General features: G+C 36.9%; 1 protein-coding gene across 1 annotated transcript in view; it reads right to left on the bottom strand.

The window, feature by feature from the left end:
* SRBD1 (S1 RNA binding domain 1) overlaps nucleotides 1–22,217 on the bottom strand; it is a gene marked incomplete at both ends in the record, with an annotated part of 218,106 nt that overhangs the window by 25,591 nt on the left and 170,298 nt on the right. Inside the window, 3 exons of the mRNA XM_079721189.1 lie at nucleotides 4,800–4,979; nucleotides 8,085–8,261; nucleotides 9,342–9,448. Coding sequence (XP_079577315.1) covers nucleotides 4,800–4,979; nucleotides 8,085–8,261; nucleotides 9,342–9,448 — 464 coding nt within the window. The remainder of the gene's footprint in view (nucleotides 1–4,799; nucleotides 4,980–8,084; nucleotides 8,262–9,341; nucleotides 9,449–22,217) is intronic.

Raw genomic sequence — 22,217 nt, 5'->3', positions numbered from 1 at the left:
TACCAAAACCAGAAAAATATATCACAGAAAAAGGAAACTATAGACCAAAATCACTGATGAACATAGATGCAAAAATCCTGAACAAAATACTAGCAAACAGAATCCAACAACACATTAAAAGAGTCATACACCATGATCAAGTGGGATTTACCCCAGGTATGCAAGGATTCTTCAATATATGCAAATCAATCAATGTGATACACCACATTAACAAATTAAGGAATAAAAACCGTATGATCATCTCAACAGATGCAGAAAAAGCTTTTGACAAAATTCAACACTCGTTTACAATAAAACTCTCCAGAAAATGGGCATAGAGGGAACCTACCTCAACATAATAAAGGCCATATATGAGAAACCCACAGCAAGCATCATACTCAATGGTGAAAAACTGAAAGCATTTCCTCTAAGATCAGGAACAAGACAAGGATGACCACTCTTGCCACTCTTTTTTTTTTTTTTTTGCGGTACGCAGGTCTCCCACTGTTGTGGCCTCTCCCGTTGCGGAGCACAGGCTCCGGATGCGCAGGCTCAGCGGCCATGGCTCACGGGCCCAGCCACTCCGCAGCATGTGGGATCTTCCCGGACCGGGGCACGAACCCGTGTCCCCTGCATCGGCAGGCGGACTCTCAACCACTGCGCCACCAGGGAAGCCCTTGCCACTCTTATTCAACATAGTTTTGGAAGTCCTAGCCACGGCAATCAGAGAAGAAAAAGAAATAAAAGGAATACAAATTGGAAAAGAAGTAAAACTGTCACTGTTTGCAGATGACATGATACTATACATAGAAAATCCTAAAGATGCCACCAGAAAACTACTAGAACTAAACAATGAATTTGGTAAGGTTGTAGGATACAAAATTAATGCACAGAAATCTCTGGCTTTCCTATACACCAACAATGAAAAATCAGAAAGAGAAATTAAGGAAACAATCCCATTTACCATCACAACAAAAAGAATAAAATATCTAGGAAAAAACTTGCCTGTGGAGGTGAAAGACTTGTAATCGGAAAACTATAAAACACTGATGAATGAAATCAAAGATGACAAACAGATGGAGAAATATACTATGTTCTGGATTGGAAGAATCAATATTGTGAAAATGATTATACTACCCAAAGCAATCTACAGATTCAGTGCAATCCCTATCAAACTACCAATGGCACTCGTCACAGAATTGGAACAAAAAATTTTACAGTTCATATGGAAACACAAAAGACCCTGAATAACCAAAGCAATCTTGAGAAAGAAAAACAGAGTTGGAAGAATCAGGCTCCCTAACTTCAAACTATACCACAAAGCTACAGTAATCAAGACAATATGGTAGTGGGACAAAAATAGAAATATAGATCAATGGGACAGGCTAGAAAGCCCAGAGATAAACCCATGCACATATGGTCACCTAATTTATGACAAAGGAGGCAAGAACATACAATGGAGAAAAGACAGCCTCTTCAATACGTGGTGCTGGGAAAACTGGACAGCTACATGTAAAGAATGAAATTAGAACACTTCTTAACACCATACACAAAAATAAACTCCAAATGGATTAAAGACCTAAATGTAAGACCAGACACTGTAAAACTCTTAGAGGAAAACATAGGAAATACACTCTCTGACATAAACCACAGCAAGATCTTTTTTGACCCACCTCCTAGAGTTACAGAAATAAAAACAAAAATAAACAAATGGGACTTAATTAAACTTAAAAGCTTTTGCACAGCAAAGGAAACCATAAACAAGACAAAAAGACATCCTCGGAATGGGAGAAAATATTTGCAAATGAAACAACAGACAAAGGATTAATCTCCAAAATATACAAACAGCTCATGAAGCTCAGTATCAAAAAAAACAAACAATCCAATTAAAAATGGGCAGAAGACCTAAATAGACATTTCACCAAGGAAGACATACAGATGGCCAAGAGGCACTTGAAAAGATGGGTCAACATCACTAATTATTAGAGAAATGCAAATCAAAACTACAATGAGGTATCACCTCATGCCAGTCAGAATGGCTATTATCAAGAAATCGAGAAACAATAAATGTTGGAAAGGGTGTGGTGAAAAGGGAACCCTCCTGCACTGTTAGTGGGAATGTAAACGGACACAACCACTATGGAAAACAGTAAGGAGGTTCCTTAAAAAACCAAAAATAGGATTACCATATGATCCAGCAATCTCATTACTGGGCATATACCCTGAGAAAACCATAAATCAAAAAGAGACATGTACCACAATGTTCACTGCAGCACTATTTACAATAGCCAGGACATGGAACCAAGCTAAATGTCCATCGACAGATGAATGGATAAAGAAGATGTGGCACATTTATACAATGGAATATTACTCAGCCATAAAAAGAAATGAAATTGAGTTATTTAGTGAGGTGGATGGATCTAGAGTCTGTCATACAGAGTGAAGTAAGTCAGAAAAACAAATATTGTATTCTAATGCATATATATGGAATCTAAAAAAAAAATGGTACTGATGAACCTAGTTGCAGGGCAGGAATAAAGATGTAGACATAGAGAATGGACTTGAGGACATGGGGTGGGAGGGGGAAGCTGGGGCGAAGTGTGAGTAGCAACGACATATATACACTACCGAATGTAAAACAGCTAGCAGGAAGCAGCAGCATAGCACAGGGAGATCAGCTTGGTGATTTGCAATGACCTAGAGGGGTGGGAAAGGGAGGATGGGAGGGAGGCTCAAGAGGGAGGGAATATGGGGACACGTGTGCATATGGCCGACTCACTTTGGTGTACAACAGAAACTAACACAGTATTGTGAAGCAATTATACTCCAATAAAGATCTATTAAAAAAGAAAAAGAATCTCTTTTTAACATTCCCACAGCTCCAATAATAAAAAAGGTAAACAACTCAATTAGAAAATGGCTAAATGATATGAACAGATAGTTCACAAAAGAAGCTACACAAATGGCTAATAAGCACATGAAAAAGTGCTGTCACCAGGGAAATGCAAACTAAAACTACAAAGAGATACTACCACATACACACATATACTAGAAGGGCTAAAATTAAAAAGACTAACATCAAATGATGGCAAAGAGAACTCTTAGCATTGTTGGTGAAGTGTAAAATGGTACAACTACACTGGAGTGTAGTCTAGAAGTTTCTAAGAAAACTAAACACTCACCTGATTTATGACCCAGCAAATCCTCTCCTAAGTAATTTTCCAAGATAAATGAAAAAAAATGTCAACAACAAAAAATTATACAAGAATGTTCATAGCGGCTTTACGCATAATAACCAAAAACTGGAATAACCAAAAAACTGGAAATAGGCAAGCTTCCTTCAATAAGGAGAATAAACTATGGTACAGTCATACAATGGCATATTATTCAGCAATAAAAATACTTATCCATGTTACAACATGAATTAAAAATCTCTAAACATGTTGAAAGAAGCTTTATACAAAAGAGTACACTGTGTGATATCATTTACATGAAGTTCAAGAAGAGGCAAACTAATCTTTGGCTGAAGAAATGAGAACATATGGTTAGTGCTGAGAGGCTAGGCAGGGATTTTCTAGGAAGAGGTACAAGAGAACGTTCTAGGATGATGGTAATGTTTTTTATCTTGATAGAGGTTTGGGTTACACAGATGTAGGTATTTATTTGCCAAAATTCAGCTCTTGAACACTTATAGTTAAAATGTATATGAATTTTACTTCAAAAGAAAAAAAATTAGGAATTATTGAGTTCTAGTTAATGATATACATGCCAAAGTATTAGCTGACAGTGTGCTGATGTCTGCAATTTTCTTTAAAATATATATAAAAAAAGAGATGGACTCATGGACAAATAGATGGGTAGATAAGTGGAAAAACAGGCATAGTAAAATGTAAATGATAAAATCTGGATGTGGGTATACAGGAATTCACTGCAAAATTATTTTTTCAACTTTTCTCTATGTTAAATTTTTTCATAATAAAATGTTGGGAGAAAAACAGATACGACTGCTTTTGATATTGACAGAATATTATTTTTTACTTCCTTTTTTATTTTCTAAGTTTTCTATAATGTGCAATAGTCTTTACGATCTTAAACATTTTTAGAAGAAATTACAATTATATTTCTTAAAATAATCAAATATAAATTATTTTCAAAACAAGTTAAAAATCTTACTTTAGATTCAATGAAAATTAAAATATCCACTATTTTTAAACTCACTGTCATTTAATTCACTAAAAGCCTTAAAATATTTAGTTATGTAGGAAGTCATGGTTTTTGAACTAATTAAAAATTTTGAACTAATCAAATGTGGTATCAAAGTTTTCTCTTTTAATGTCTAATATTAAACTTTCCCTTGTACTCAAACCTCCCCGTGTTAATTAATGTATGCTCATTAAAAGTACATCATTTCTTAAACTCTATAACTAAGCAGGGCAACATTTCTTAAGAAATCTGAAAGTTGGCTGTTTACTAAAGGGCTTTATCTTTAGATAAGCACAAGCTTTAAGCCAGGTGCTAGTCATTTGTGTCTTGTTAATTTCCAAAACAAACAGAGGAGAGTGCCATGCTATTTCCATTACACACACTTCACCATTAGGACCAGGGTTTATGAGCTTGACATTGCTCCAGGAATAATGGTTTCATTCCTCACTGAAATAAAATAATGTGCCACATAACTCAGCAATGTGGAACTTCTGAAAAATGTTGTCATGTTAAACATGGTCATATTTTTAAAGTCTCCATTATGCCAAAACAAAGGCCATTTGCTGTAGAGAACTCACTCTGGGCACAGAAAACTCTCACATGGGCCTCAGACTTACCTCATCGCTATGTCATATGATTCCGGGTGAATACAAGTTTGGTCCAAAGGATTTGGCTTTAGTACAGCATTCACTGCAGTTTTGCTCTTCTTCTTGCCTTGCTTCTCATTTCTGACTTCAACACCTGCTGAAGATGCCACAGCAACTCCCTGCATTTCGCCTGCAGATTCAGTATGCTGACTACTGTAACCATTCAAAACAACATGGGGGCGGTGGGGGGAGGGAGGGTTAGGGGGTGGGCAGAAAAGAGTCTTTAATTGAAAATGTGCTTATTTCTCTGCCATACAAATATACACAAACAGCAACCAGATTCTGACCATTCACTTCACAGAAATTACCACTTAGTTTAAACACTGTTAATAGGGTTTTCTGTTACTTAAAGCCAAAAACATTCTTAAGTGATTCTGCCTGTATAACTGGCATTCTAGGAGAGAATAGAGAGAAATGGAGGAAAATTAATTAAATAAGGAGAAGGAGAAGGTGATTTCTCAGAGCTGAAGAAAAAGCTCGCCAAAGGAATCTACAGAGTATAAAATAGAATGAATGGGAAAAGAATGAAAAAGACACTTTGACATATCATGGGGAAACTTTAGAATATAATTTTTTAAATTAAGAGAGAAAAATAAAACAGATTATTGAAAGGAACTAGAATCAGACTGGCATCAGTTTTCTCACTGACAAACATCAGATGCCAGAACACAGTGGAATAATATTTTAAAAGTCTAAGACAAAATGATTTTGAATCTAGAATCATATACCTGGCCAAAGTAGCATTCAAATTAAAATCATTTTCAGACATGTAAGGACTGAAGTACAACCCATATAATATACCCTCTCTGAAAAGAGTTTCTTAAGTATATACTCCAGCAAAAACAATGAATTCACGAAAAATGATAATGTGGGCTACAAGAAACAGTGATGAGCACAGAAACCATAAAAAAATTATTAGGTTAAGTAACTGCTCATGAATAATGTAGAAAATATATTAAAAGGACACAGTCTGAAACTAAAATCCCAGATCATCTCACCATAGCACATAGTGTTGAAGGGAGGAAGATTGGTAAAGAGACCTGAGGTTCTAGTCTTCTCCAGGAGGAGGACAGAGAAACCTATTAACTCCAGAGACCAATCCAAATCAAATTTAAAGATAGTCACCAGAAGAATAAAAGTAAGATATACAAGCTGAAATCACTAAGAGGAGATAAAGATGAGTAAGGAAGACAAGAAGAGAAACAGGGAGAAAATGTGTTAACTGATAAATCCAACGAACAGCATGAAAGGAAAAGAATCAGAAGGCATGAAGAGAAAATATATAATAAGATGGAAGATCAAGTCCAAACACGTCAATAAATATAATAAATGTGAATGTATTAATAAGACTGAGCAAACCTAGAAAATCTATTTGTTTATAAGAGTCATAAAAAGTTGAATGTCATAGAAACTTTGAAAATAAAAAATACCAAGCATATTCTGAAAAGGTAGATATAGCAACAATGCCAGCAAACAAAACAGACTTCAAAGTAAAAAACATTCAGTGAGATAGCAAGAGTCATTCTGAATAACAGTATGACCTGTCAAGGAGATATAATAGTCATGAATCTTCAAGTCCTTCATTACCAGTTGAAAAAATTTAAGGCTTTAAAACAACCCAAATGTTCATCAACAGGGCACTGATTAGATTAAATTATAGTCCATCTATAAATTAAATACTGTGCAGGCATTATATATAAATGATAATTTATATATAATGATATAAATAAATATATAAATCAATATGTAATATTTGGAAAGAGATCCAAGATATATTACTGAAACTAATAAAACAAGTTTCAAATAGTGGTATAGCATGATTCCTTCTGTATGCATTTAAAAACAACAAATATGTTATTAATTTACATAAATTTATTTTCAGGAAGCAATATATAAGAAACTATTTTGAAGTGACAAGTTGAGGTGCCCTTTTCATTTTATTCTTTTTTGTACTGTTTGAATTTTCTAACCAAGTGTTCAAAAAACATAAAGTAAGAAACTCCATTTGTTTTGCTTTTGGGTTTGGTGGTCTACTTAGAAAGAACTTCCACTACTCCAGCGGTCTGCAAAATTTATCCATGTTTTTTTCTGGTACTTTTACAGTTTTACTTTTTCCATTTAAGTGTATGATCCATCTGGAATTTATTTGGGTATAAGGTATGGGGTAGGACTGTAGCTTCTCCCACACATACAAAATTCCAGTTGTCATAATGTCACTTACTGGATAATTAATCAATTTTTCCAACTATTTGAAATATCACCTCTATCATAAACTAAATTCCCTCTGGGCTTGATATATTTCAGACTCTATTCTGTTCTATCTGTTTCTACATCAAAACCAAGCTGCTTAATTACTATGGCTTTATAATATATTCTACTATCCAGTGGGGCTGGTTTTTCCTTAGTCTTTTCCAGGAAAAAAAAATTATTATTACAACTTTGTCAAAAGAAAAAAATACACATGAATGAATCAGGTAGTCCCAAAGAAGCAAATACATAAAAGCCATTCTTTCATGATTACAAAATGCTAAGAAGCTTACCAAATTTCTTTGCATTTGTGCTACCAGGATTAGAAAGCAAGGATTTAGCTCTTAATTGACACATCTGATAATTAATGCTTTAGCCAGTTTTCAGTGAGGAAGGAGCGGGGAAACCCAACTATGCTTAGGGTAAAAGCTGTCAGTATGAACTGGTCATTGAGAAGTCCTCTTTGTTACCTCATCTCATACCAGTCCTTCCTACTTGTGGTGCTCCAATCACACTGGCCTTAATTTCATTTCCTGAATACACCAAAGTGGGTCCTGCCTTAGGATGTTGCACATGTACTGTATGCTCTGCCTGGAATGCCCTCCTTCTGATCCCTGTGTGACTGGCTCCTTCATTTCATTCAAAACTTGGCTCAAATAACTTTTCAATGAATAACTCATATAAAGCAGTTTATTGCTCCCCAAAGGCAGTATCATATTGCTTTGTTTTAATTTTTATAATACTTATTACATCTGAAACTATTTATTTTTACTAGTTTATTTACTATCTGTCTCATACATTAAAATTTAACTTCATGAGGCCAGGGAATTTGTTGATTTGCTCACTGCTGTATTCCCAGTGCCTAGCAAAGATTAGACAGTTGACACATATTGAATGAAGAAATGAACAAATAGACAGCTAGGATTTGATTTATGCCAGTGAGAAGGATGGGTAACAGAAAGAGAGGACGTTGATAATAGAACAGACAGTGTACACTTCAATAATGACCTGCAAAATGTTCGAATATAATCCTGGTTGACTCTGATGAAACCAGCACACTGTTGGAAAGATTTTGGACCTAGCCCTTTCACTTTCTTCAGCTGTTCTCGGTTGATGAATGGCCCATTTTTCTCGCGCCATTCAATAATATTTTTGGCTCGGTTGGCATTGAGTCCAGCAATATGCCTAAAAAAAAAAACAAAATGAGTAATGTGGCCAATGTAATTGTTCTAAGAGTACTGAAAGAAAATATCTCATCTGAAAAGACAATGATATAAAACATTTGCATCATAAAAACTACAATTACATCTTGTCATATGTCTCTACACTATTCACATTCCTTGTGTTTCTGAATCAAGTAATAATTCTGCCTATTCCTGGTTAGCTTACAAAGTGAGTTAGCAGTAGAAGTTACAATAGCTACAGCTGCATTGTACTATTCTATTTTTTTGATCAGCCTGTTCTCATTAGTAAAGACTTGAACTATAGAAAGGTACTTATTCATGATATAAAAACTCTATCATTACATAGTTGGCTTGGTGTTAATTAGAGAATCTTAATTTTATTACAGAATTCCATATATGGCATTATGGAATGTTTGTCACTGTGGTAGAAAAGCAACACCTAATAATGCAAGGGATATTTTCTGCTATTCCAATTTCAAAGCAGAAAGATCCAGATTTTTTCCACAGGTCCAGAATTTCATGCTGCATCAGCAGAGTTGTATAATAAATGCAAGACTAGGAACAAAAAAGCAGCTCTTCTACAGCCACAGGGGGGAAAAAAAGAACATATAAGACATGATTACAGTACAATGAAGATTTTGAGATGTGACTTGTGGAATCAAGGTAAAAATATGGTAACCATACCTTGAACCCTCAGGATTTATCTTTTGGTGACTGCCAGCTTTGACAGATGTAAGCAAGAGACTGAACTAGTGAAAAATATCTACTCTCCTGTGGTGGGAAACAGCTCTTTTCCATGTTAACCTAATTTAAATTCTATTAGCGACATTAATACACTCGATAGTCAACCATATGTTCTTCACGTTAGATTTCCAGGATTAAAAATAACATGAATTGTTATAATTCCTTTCTTAAATGATGCCTTCCGTTCTGACTGATTACCTAAAGCAATGTATGAACTCATAGATTTTCTACACTTGACAACTTTATACACATGTCCCCTTGCTCCAGCTGAGTTTGAACTGGATAGCAAGTAAAACTCAAGATTCTGTGATCTTCAGCCACAGACTTCTTGTCTCACCTTAACAAAACTTCTGAACAGATGTTAATATCCACTCCCACAAAGCTGACACATTCTTCTACAACACTATCCAGTGTGGCCTTGAGTAGAGTCTGAGACACATCGTGCTGAAAAGACAAAGATCAAATATGAATCAAAAGTAAAGAACATGCAAAAAACCACATTCAAAAAAAGACAGACAAGATGAAAAGGCAGAGGGCTATGTACCAGATGAAGGAACAAGATAAAACCCCAGAAAAACAACTAAATGAAGTGGAGATAGGCAACCTTCCAAAAAAAAGAATTCAGAATAATGACAGTGAAGATGATTCAGACCTTGGAAAAAGAACGGAGGCAAAGATCGAGAAGATGCAAGAAATGTTTAACAAAGACCTAGAAGAATTAAAGAACAAACAAACAGAGATGAACAATGCAATAACTAAAATGAGAACTACACGAGAAGGAATCAATAGCAGAATAACTGAGGCAGAATGGATAAGTGACCTGGAAGACAGAATGCAGGAGTTCACTGCTGCAGAAGAGAATAAACAAAAAAGAAGGAAAAGAAATGAAGACAGCCTAAGACACCATTGGGACAACATTAAACGCAACAACATTTGCATTATAGGGGTCCCAGAAGGAGAAGAGAGAGAGAAAGGACCAGAGAAAATATGTGAAGAGATTATAGTTGAAAAGTTTCCTAACGTGGGAAAGGAAAGAGCCACCTAAGTCCAGGAAGCACAGAGAGTCCCATACAGGATAAACCCAAGGAGAAACACACTGAGACACATAGTAATCAAATTGGCAAAAATTAAAGACAAAGAAAAATTATTGAAAGCAGCAAGGGAAAAACGACAAATAACATACAAGGGAACTCCCATAAGGTTAACAGCTGATTTCTCAGCAAAAATTTTACAAGCCAGAAGGGAGTGGCATGATATACTTAAAGTGATGAAAGGGAAGAACCTACAACCAAGATTACTCTAGCCAGCAAGGATCTCATTCAGATTCGAGGGAGAAACCAAAAGCTTCACAGACAAGCAAAAGCTAAGAGAATTCAGCACCACCAAACCAGCTCTACAACAAATGCTAAAGGAATTTCTCTAAGTGGGAAACACAAGAGAAGAAAAGGACCTATGAAACGAAACCCAAAACAATTAAGAAAATGGTCATAGGAACATACATATTGATAATCACCTTAAACGTGAATGGATTAAATGCTCCAACCAAAAGACACAGGCTTGCTGAATGGATACAAAAACAAGGCCCATCTATATGCTGTCTACAAGAGACCCACTTCAGATCTAGGGACACATACAGACTGAAAGTGAGGGGATGGAAAAAGATATTCCATGCAAATGGAAATCAAAAGAAAGCTGGAGTAGCAATACTCATAACAGATAAAATAGACTTTAAAATAAAGAATGTTACAAGAGACAAGGAAGGACACTACATAATGATCAAGGGATCAATCCAAGAAGAAGACATAACAATTGTAAATATTTTTGCACCCAACATAGGAGCACCTCAATACATAAGGCAACTGGTAAGAGCTATAAAAGAGGAAATTGACAGCAACATAATAATAGTGGGGGACTTTAGCACCTCGCTTACACCAATGGACAGATCATCAAAATGAAAACAAATAAGGAAACAGAAGCTGTAAATGACACAAAAGACTAGATAGATTTAATTAATATTTATAGGACATTTCATCCAAAAACAGCAGATTACACTCTCTTCTCAAGTGCGCACGGAACATTCTCCAGGATAGATCACATCTTGGGTCACAAATCAAGCCTCAGTAAATTTAAGAAAACTGAAATCATATCAAGCATCTTTTCTGACCACAATGCTATGAGATTAGAAATCAATTAAAGGGAACAAAATGTAAAAAACACAAACACATGGAGGCTAAACAATACGTTACTAAATAACCAAGAGATCACTGAAGAAATCAAAGAGGAAATCAAAAAATATCTAGAGACAAATGACAATGAAAACATGATGATCCAAAACCTATGGGATGCAGCAAAAGCAGTTCTAAGAGGGAAGTTTATAGCTATACAAGCCTACCTCAAGAAACAAGAAAAATCTCAAATAAACAATCTAAACTTACACCTAAAGGAACTAGAGAAAGAAGAACAAACAAAACCCAAAGTTAGCAGAAGGAAAGAAATCATAAAGATCAGATCAGAAATAAATGAAATAGAAACAAAGAAAACAATAGCAAAGATCAATAAAACTAAAAGCTGGTTCTTTGAGAAGATAAACAAAATTGATAAACCATTAGCCAGACTCATCAAGGAAAAGAGGGAGAGGACTCAAATCAATAAAATTAGAAATGAAAAAGGAGAAGTTACAACAGACACCGCAGAAATACAAAGCATCCTAAGAGACTACTACAAGCAACTCTATGCCAATAAAATGGAGAACCTGGAAGAAATGGACAAATTCTTAGAGAGGTATAACCTTCCAAGACTGAACCAGGAAGAAACAGAAAATATGAACAGACCAATCATAAGTAATGAAATTGAAACTGTGATTAAAACTCTTCAAACAAACAAAAGTCCAGGACCAGATGGCTTCACAGATGAATTCTATCAAACATTTAGAGAACAGCTAACACCCATCCTTCTCAAACTCTTCCAAAAAACTGCAGAGGAAGGAACACTCCCAAACTCATTATATGAGGCCACCATCACCCTGATACCAAAACCAGACAAAGATACCACAAAAAAAGAAAATTACAGACCAATATCACTGATGAAGAATATAGATGCAAAAATCCTCAACAAAATACTAGCAAACAGAATCCAACAGCACAATAAAAGGATCATACACCATGATCAAGTGGGATTTATCCCAGGAATGCAAGGATTCTTCAATATACACAAATCAATCAATGTGATACACCATATTAACAAACTGAAGAAGAATAACCATATGATCATCTCAATAGATGCAGAAAAAGCTTTTGACAAAATTCAACACCCATTTGTGATAAAAACTCTCCAGAAAGTGGGCATACAGGGAACCTACCTCAACATAATAAAGGCCATATATGACAAACCCACAGCAAACATCATTCTCAATGGTGAAAAACTGAAAGCATTTCCTCTAAGATCAGGAACAAGACAAGGATGTCCACCCTCACCAATATTATTCAACATAGTTTTGGAAGCCCTAGCCACGGCAATCCGAGAAGAAAAAGAAATAAAAGGAATACAAATCGGAAAAGAAGAAGTAAAACTGTCACTGTTTGTAGATGACATGATACTATACATAGAGAATCCTAAAGATGCCACCAGAAAACTACTAGAGCTAATCAATGAATCTGGCAAAGTTGCAGGACACAAAATTAATGCACAGAAATCTCTTGCATTCCTATACACTAATGATGAAAAATCTGAAAGAGAAATTAAGGAAACACTCCCATTTACCACTGCAACAAAAAGAATAAAATACCTAGGAATAAACCTACCTAGGGAGACAAAAGACCTGTATGTAGAAAACTATAAGACACTGATGAAAGAAATTAAAGATGATACCAATAGATGGACAGATATACCATGTTCTTGGATTGGAAGAATCAATATTGTGAAAATGACTATACGACCCAAAGCAATCTACAGATTCAATGCAATCCCCATCAAATTACCAATGGCATTTTTTATGGAACTAGAACAAAAAAATCTTACAATTTGTATGGAGACACAAAAGACTCCGAATAGCCAAAGCAGTCTTGAGGGAAAAAAACGGAGCAGGAGGAGTCAGACTCCCTGACTTCAGACTATACCTCAAAGCTACAGTAATCAAGACAATATGGTAGTGGCACAAAAACAGAAACACAGATCAATGGAACAAGATAGAAAGCCCAGAGATAAACCCACGCACCTATGGTCAACTAATCTATGACAAAGGAGGCAAGGATATACAATGGAGAAGAGACAGTCTCTTCAATAAGTGGTGCTGGGAAAACTGGACAGCTACATGTAAAAGAATGGAATTAGAACACTCCCTAACACCATACACAAAAATAAACTCAAAATGGATTCGAGACCTAAATGTAAGACCGGACACTATAAAACTCTTAGAGGAAAACATAGGAAGAACACCCTTTGACATGAATCACAGCAAGATCTTTTTTGATCCACCTCCTAGAGTAATGGAAATAAAAACAAAAATAAACAAATGGGACCTAATAAAACTTCAAAGCTTTTGCACAGCAAAGGAAACCATACACAAGACGAAAGGACAACCCTCAGAATGGGAGAAGATATTTGCAAACGAATCAACGGACAAAGGATTAATCTCCAAAATATATAAACAGCTCATGCAGCTCAATATTAAAGAAACAAACCCAATCCAAAAATGGGCAGAAGACCTAAATAGACATTTCTCCAAAGAAGATGTACAGATGGCCAAGAAGCACATGAAAAGCTGCTCAACATCATTAATTATTAGAGAAATGCAAATCAAAACTACAATGAGGTATCACCTCACACCAGTTAGAATGGGCATCATCAGAAAATCTACAAACAACAAATGCTGGAGAGGGTGTGGAGAAAAGGGAACCCTCTTGCACTGTTGATGGGAATGTAAATTGATACAGCCACTATGGAGAACAGTATGGAGGTTCCTTAGAAAACTAAAAATAGAATTACCATATGACCCAGCAATCCCACTACTGGGCATATACCTTGAGAAAAACATAATTCAAAAGGCAACATGTACCCCAATGTTCATTGCAGCACTGTTTACAATAGCCAGGTCATGAAAGCAACCTAAATGCCTGCCGACAGACGAATGGATAAAGAAGATGTAGTGCATATATACAATGGAATATTACTCAGCCATAAAAAGAACAAAAGTGGGTCATTTGTTGAGACGTGGATGGATCTAGAGACTGTCATACAGAGTGAAGTAAGTCAGCAAGAGAAAAACAAAGATCGTATATTAATGCATATATGTGGAAAAATGGTACAGATGAACTGGTTTGCAGGGCAGAAGTTGAGACACAGATGTAGAGAACAAATGTATGGACACCAAGGGGGAAAAGCGGCACAGGGGGTGGAGGTGGTGGTGTGATGAATAGGGAGATTGGGATTAACATGTATACACTGATGTGTATAAAACTGATGACTAATAAGGACCTGCTGTATAAAAAAATAAATAAAATAAAATTCAAAAATTCAAAAAAAAAACCCCAAAGTTATGTTACACTGCAAAAAAAAAAAAAAAAAAAAAAGTAAAGAACATGCAGTTCTTGGACTAGTCCCTTTGCCTATACTACTGGTAGCAGGCTGAGACACAGCAAAGTAAATTTCTTCATTTCTTTTAGACACACTGTTAGCCAATGTAATTGAGCTGAACTTAAGGAATCTGTTCTTACTCTCTAAATTACTCATACACTTGACTCAAATATAACAGCACCAGTATTTTTCCCTTTTGTGAAATTTTGTCAGAGCAGGGGTTCTCCAACTTTAGCTTGCCATCAAAATCACCTGCAGGGTTTGTTAAAACACAGGTTGCTGGGCCCCACATCCAGAGTCTTTGATTCAGTAGGTCTGAGGTGGGGCCTGAGAATTTGCATTCTAAGAAGCTCCCCAGTAATGTTGTTGCTGTTGGTTCTGGGAGCACACTTTGAGCCATACTGGTCACTATCATTCATGCACTGCCTTGTAGTCTTATCTTCACTTGCATATGTATTCTGTCCCTTAGTTGTTCTTAAGAGGAGAGAGTGAATTATAATAGGAAGCAGAACACGAATACTCAGTAAATCTGACAGTAAACCAAACTCTCATATTTCATGAAACTGAAGATACTATTGCTTATAAGAAGCACCATTATTTTATATACCACTAAGAAAGAAGATATACTACCAATTAAACCATGACACAATGCTTTCTTGTTACTCAGAATTTTTGTTTTATAAAAATTAAAAGAACTCTTTTAGACTTGTTTAGAAAGTTTTAAAACATACATCATGCATAGACAAAAAGGAAAATATAAGCAATTTAATCTGATGAAGGTATTCCTAAAATTTCTTCACATTAAACATTCAACTTTTCTGTATCACTTTTTAAAGTCAGAGTCATAGATGTCCCAATTCTTCCACCCATTTTATCTTTTATGCTATTGAGCACCTAGATAATGCAGCATTTCTTAAAAGAGTAATACTCTATAGTTTCTGAGATTTTCTTTCAAGCTGTCAGATGCTCATTCTGTAGTCCTACCTTAATCTCAACATAAAAGATTTTAGACAGCGACAAAACTCCTACTTTTCCTTAAAGGTCCTTAAATGTTTCATTGTTCAATCGTTTATTGACTAGAACAGTGAAGAGTCTGCAGTTCAGCCATGTCTCCAGGATTTACAATCAAATTCACGCAGATGCTACACCATGATTTGCCACAGGGCCAACAGCAACCAGAGGACATCATTAATTGGAAGATGCATCCTACTATCAAAGTGTTAAAATGTGAGAAAATATGCATCTTAGAATTGCAGTATCTGAATAACTATTTGTTGGTTAATTGAAGCCAGATTACCACAGTGAATGGTTCAAAAGAGTTGATGTTATTCACAATTCTAAAATTAAAGATCGCCCGTTAATGTTCCCAGACATGAAACTGTAGTTCAGCATTCTTCTCCTCTCCATATGTCTTAAGGAATCAAGGATAGGTTTGATAACCTTAAACTCTTAGGAAGACAATATAGTAAACAGACTCTCTAGGTACTGTGATTACACTATTATCATTTAATAACAGCTGAAGTTTTTGATCTGCCAGACTGTTTTTGTTTTTCAGAGATAACCTAGCTGGTAACTACTCAGACCACAGCTTAAAAATATAGACACAATTATAAAAATTTAATAAGCAAATATAATCATGAAAAATATCATAAAGTAAAACCCAAGACCTCACTAAGAATCTGATTATTTAGGAGCCACAGCTTTTAAGAAGCTGGATAGCCTTTTCTGTGTCTAAGCAGATGAGGATCAGCAAAATGAAAAGGGGACTTTACAAAATGAGAGGGTAGAAGATGGGTGACAATATAGAGGCAAGTACAATGAAAGTAACAAGAAAAAATATTTGAGGAAAGAGACATAACTTTAACCAAATAGGAAAAACTAAGAGTAATATTTAGGGGTCGCTAGAATAAATGCAAACAACTCCACATACTTCCAAACACATCAGATGCTTAGGATATCTAAATGAGTAGCAGTCCCTATAGCAGACAATCTTGGTTGCCTATCCTACCTCTAGTCTCCAACCCCCTTTTCCTCCTTCCAAACAGAAGCCTGATTGTGTTTCATGCATCCACTCAACCTCTGTAAGGCCATATGCTTTAGGGAAGCTGGCCCTATTTCCAGCAGATGATAATGACCGGTTAAAACCAATGGTTTTCAAACTGAGGCTTGTGACCAATTAGTGGGTCATAAAGTTAATTTGGTGGCTTGCCATGCAGCATTAAAAAAATCAATAAAGAAATAGAATAGACCACATCAAGCCTGTTGCACATATCCTTAACATGGAGTGAACAGTGCAATAAAAAAATGCAGCCAACTGAGACTATCATGTGAGAAGAATATATAAACTGGCCAGGAACATGTGTTTTGTTCACTGATGTCTCATTTGATCTTTTGATAAATGATGGTCCCTTTGACCACGGATTGATAGAGAGGTTAAAGAGTAACTTTACAGAGTTATAAAGCAAAGTATTTTAAAAAGTAAGTCAGAAAGAAAAAAACAAATATCGTATGTATGAACGCATATATGTGGAATCTAGAAAAATGGTATAGATGATCTTATTTGCAAAGCAGAAAGGGAGAAACAGATGTAGAGAACAAATGTATGGATACCAATGGGGAAAGGGGGGTGGGTGGGAGAAACTGGGAGATTAGGATTGACACACACATACTATTGATACTATTTATAAAATAGATAACTAGGGAGGACCTTCAAGATGGCGGAGGAGTAAGACGTGGAGATCACCTTCCTCCCCACATATACATCAAAAATACATCTACATGTGGAACAACTCCTACAGAACACCTACTGAATGCTGGCAGAAGACCTCAGACTTCCCAAAAGGCAAGAAACTCCCCATGTAGCTGGGTAGGGCAAAAGAAAAAAGAAAAAAACAGACAAAAGAACAGGGATGGGACCTTTACCTCTGGGAGGGAGCTATGAAGGAGGAAAAGTTTCCACACACCAGGAAGCCCCCTCACTGGCAGAGACAGGGAGTGGCGGGGGGAAGCTTCGGAGCCACAGAGGAGAGCGCAGCAACAGGGGTGCAGAGGGCAAAGCGGAGAGATTCCCGCACAGAGGATCAGTGCCGACCAGCACTCACCAGCCTGAGAGGCTTGTCTGCTCACCCGCCGGGTGGGGACTGGGAGCTGAGGCTCCGGCTTTGGAGACCAGACCTCAGGGAGAGGACTGGGGTTGGCTGCGTGAACAGAGCCTGAAGGGAGGGGGAGGCTAGTGCACCACAGCTAGCTGGGAGGGAGTCCGAGAAAAACTCTGGAACTGCTTAAGAAGCAAGAGAATATTGCTTCAGGGTGTGCAAGGAGAGGAGATTCAGAGCATCGCCTAAACAGCTTCAGAGATGGGCACAAGCTGCGGCTAGCAGCGCGGACACCAGAGAAGGGCGTGAAACTCTAACGCTGCTGCTACAGCCACCAAGAATCCTGTGTACAAGCACAGGTCACTATCCACACCTCCCCTCGCAGAAGGCCGTTCATCCCGCCACTGCCACGGTCCTGTGATCGAGGGACAACTTCTCTGGGAGAACACACGGCACACCCCAGGCTGTTGCAATGTCACACTGGCCTCTGCCGCCGCCAGCTCACCCAGCATTCCGTACCCCTCCTTTCCCTGGGCCTGAGGGAGCCAGAGCCCCCAATCAGCCGCTCCTTTAACCCCCTCCTGTCTGGGCAAAGAACGGACGCCAGAGGGCAACCTACATGCAGAGGCGGGGCCGAATCCAAAGCTGAACCCCAGAAGCTGTGCCAACAAAGAAGAGAAAGGGAAATTTCTCCGTATAGCCTCAGGAGCAGCAGATTAAATCTCCACAATCAACCTTATGTACCCTGCATCTGTGGAATACCTGAATAGAAAACGAATCATCCCAAAATTGAGGCAGTGGACTTTGGGAGCAACTACAGACTTGGGATTTGCTGTATGCGACTGACTAGTTTCTAATTTTTATGTTTACCTTAGTTTAGTTTTTGGCGCTTGTTATCATTGGTGGATTTGTTTACTGGTTTGGTTGCTCTCTTCTCCTTTTTTCTTTTTATTTTAATAATATATTAAAAATTCTTTATTTTAATAATTTTAATTAATTTATTTATTTCTTCTTTCTTATTTTCTCCCTTTTATTCTGAGCTGTGTGGCTGACAGGGTCTTGGTGCTCCGGCTGGGTGTCAGGCCTGAGCCTCTGAGGTGCGAGAGCCAAGTTCAGGACACAGGTCCACCAGAGACCTCCCGGCCCCAGGTAATATCAATTGGTGAGAGGTCTCCCAGAAATCTCCATCTCAACACTAAGAGTCAGGTGCAGTCAATGACCAGAAATCTCCACTGCTGAGTGCACCATGCCAAACAACTAGCAAACAGGAACATAACCGCATCCATTAGCAGAGAGGCTGCCTAAAATCATAATAAGTTCACAGACACCCCAAAACATACCACTGGATGTGATCCTGCACACCAGAAAGACAAGATCCAGTCTTGTCCATGAGAACACAGGCACCAGTCCTCTCCACGAGGAAGCCTACACAACCCACTGAACCAATCTTACCAACTGAGGGCAGACACCAAAAACAACAGGAACTACGAACCTGCAGCCTGCAAAAAGGAGACCCTAAACACAGTAAGCTAAGCAAAATGAGAAAACAGAGAAATATGCAGCAGATGAAGGAGCAAGGTAAAAACCCACCAGACCAAACAAATGAAGAGGAAATAGGCAGTCTACCTGAAAAAGAATTCAGAGTAGCTATAGTAAAGATGATCCAAAATCTTGGAAACAGAATGGAGAAAATACAAGTAACGTTTAACAAGGACCTAGAAGAGGTAAAGGTCAAACAAACAATGATGAATAACACAATAAATGAAATTAAAAATTCTCTAGAAGGAATCAATAGCAGAAAAACTGAGGCAGAAGAATGGATAAGTGACCTGGAAGATAAAACAGTGGAAAAAACTACCACAGAGCAGAATAAAGAAAAAAGAATGAAAAGAATTGAGGACAGTATCAGAGACCTCTGGGACAACATTAAACGCACCAACATTCATATTATAGGAGTCCCGGAAGAAGAAGAGAAAAAGAAAGGGAGTGAGAAAATATTTGAAGAGATTATAGTTGAAAACTTCCCTAACATGGGAAAGGAAATAGTAAATCAAGTCCAGGAAGCATAAAGAGTCCCATACAGTGACATACATACACTAATAGGTATAAAATGGATAACTAATAAGAACTTGCTGTATATATATAAAAAAAAAAAAGCAGCAAGGGAAAAGCAACAAATAACATACAAAGGAATCCCTATAAGATTAACAGCTGATCTTTCAGCAGAAACTCTACAAGCCAGAAAGGAGTGGCAGAACATATTTAAATTGATGAAAGGGAAAAACCTACAACCAAGATTACTCTACCCAGCAAGGATCTCATTCAGATTCAAATGAGACAAGCAAAAGCTGAGAGAATTCAGCACCACCAAAGCAGCTTTAAAACAAATTCTAAAGGAACTTCTCTAGGCCGGAAATACAAGAAAAGGAAAAGACCTACAAAAACAAACCCAAAACAATTAAGAAAATGGTAATAGGAACATACATATCAATAATTACCTTCAATGTAAATGGATTAAATGCTCCAACCAAAAGACACAGACTGGCTGAATGGATACAATAACAAGACCCGTATATATGCTGTCTACAAGAGACCCACTTCAGACCTAGGGGCACATACAGAGTGAAAGTGAGGGGATGGAGAAAGATATTCCATGCAAATGGAAATGAAAAGAAAGCTGGAATAGCAATTCTCCCATCAGACAAAATTGCTTTAAAATAAAGACTGTTACAAGAGACAAAGAAGGACACTACATAATGATCAAGGGATCAGTCCAAGAAGAAGATATAACAATTGTAAATATTTATGCACCCAACATAGGAGCACCTCAGTACATAAGGCAAATGCTTACAGCCATAAAAGGGGAAATTGACAGTAACACAATCATAGTAGGGGACATCAACACCCCACTTTCACCAATGGACAGATCACCCAAAATGAAAATAAATAAGGAAACACAAGCTTTAAATGATACATTAAACAAGATGGACTTAATTGATATTTATAGGACATTCCATCCAAAAACAACAAAATACACTTTCTTCTCAAGTGCTCATGGAACTTTCTCCAGGATAGATCATATCTTGGGTCACAAATCAGGCCTTGGTAAATTTAAGGAAGTTGAAATCATATCAAGTATCTTTTCCAACCACAACGCTATGAGACTAGATATCAATTACAGGAAAAAAACTGTAAAAAATACAAACATATGGAAGCTAAACCATATGCTACTAAATGACCAAGAAATCAATGAAGAAATCAAAGTGGAAATCAAAAAATACCTAGAAGCAAATGACAATAAAAACACGATGACCCAAAACCTATGGGATGAAGCAAAAGCAGTTCTAAGAGGGAAGTTTATAGCAATACAATCCTACCTCAAGTAACAAGAAAAACCTCAAATAAACAACCTAACCATACACCTAAAGCAATTAGAGAAAGAAGAACAAAAAAACCCCAAAGTTAGCAGAAGGAAAGAAATCATAAAGATCAGATCAGAAATAAATGAAAAAGAAATGAAGGAAACAATAGCAAAGATCAATAAAACTAAAAGCTGGTTCTTTGAGAACATAATCAAAATTGATAAGCCATTAGCCAGACTCATTAAGAAAAAAAAGGGAGAAGACTCAAATCAACAGAATTAGAAATGAAAAAGAAGTTACAACTGACACTGCAGAAATACAAAGGATCATGAGAGATTACTACAAGCAACTATATGCCAATAAAATGGACAACCTGGAAGAAATGGACACATACTTAGAAAAGCACAACCTTCCAAGACTGAACCCAGAAGAAATAGAAAATATAAACAGACCAATCACAAGCACTGATATTGAAACTGTGGTTAAAAATCTTCCAACAAACAAAAGCCCAGGACCAGATGGCTTCATGGGCGAATTCTATCAAACATTTAGAGAAGAGCTAATACCTATCTTTCTCAAACTCTTCCACAATATGAAAGAGGGAGGAACACTCTCAAACTCATTCTACGAGGCCACCATCACCCTGACAACAAAACCAGACAAATATGTCACAAAAAAAGAAAACTATAGGCCAAGATCACTGATGAACATAGATGCAAAAATCCTCAACAAAATACTAGCAAACAGAATCCAACAGCACATTAAAAGGATCATACACCATGATCAAGTGGGGTTTATCCCAGGAATGCAAGGATTCTTCAATATGTGCAAATCAATCAACGTGATACACCATATTAACAAATGGAAGGATAAAAACCATATGATCATCTCAATAGATGCAGAAAAAGCTTTGGACAAAATTCAACACCCATTTGTGATAAAAACTCTCCAAAGAGTAGGCATAGAGGGAACCTCCCTCAACATAATAAAGGCCATATAGGACAAACCCACAGCCAACATCATTCTCAATGGTGAAAAACTGAAACCATTTCCTCTAAGGTCAGGAACAAGACAAGGTTGCCCACTCTCACCACTATTATTCAACATAGTTTTGGAAGTTTTAGCCATGGCAATCAGAGAAGAAAAAGAAAAGGAATCCAAATCGGAAAAGAAGAAGTAAAACTG

This window comes from Hyperoodon ampullatus (genome assembly GCF_949752795.1).
Source record: "Hyperoodon ampullatus genome assembly, chromosome: 15".
NCBI classification, from domain to species: domain Eukaryota; kingdom Metazoa; phylum Chordata; class Mammalia; order Artiodactyla; family Ziphiidae; genus Hyperoodon; species Hyperoodon ampullatus.
This window is presented reverse-complemented; position numbering and strand designations above follow the sequence as displayed.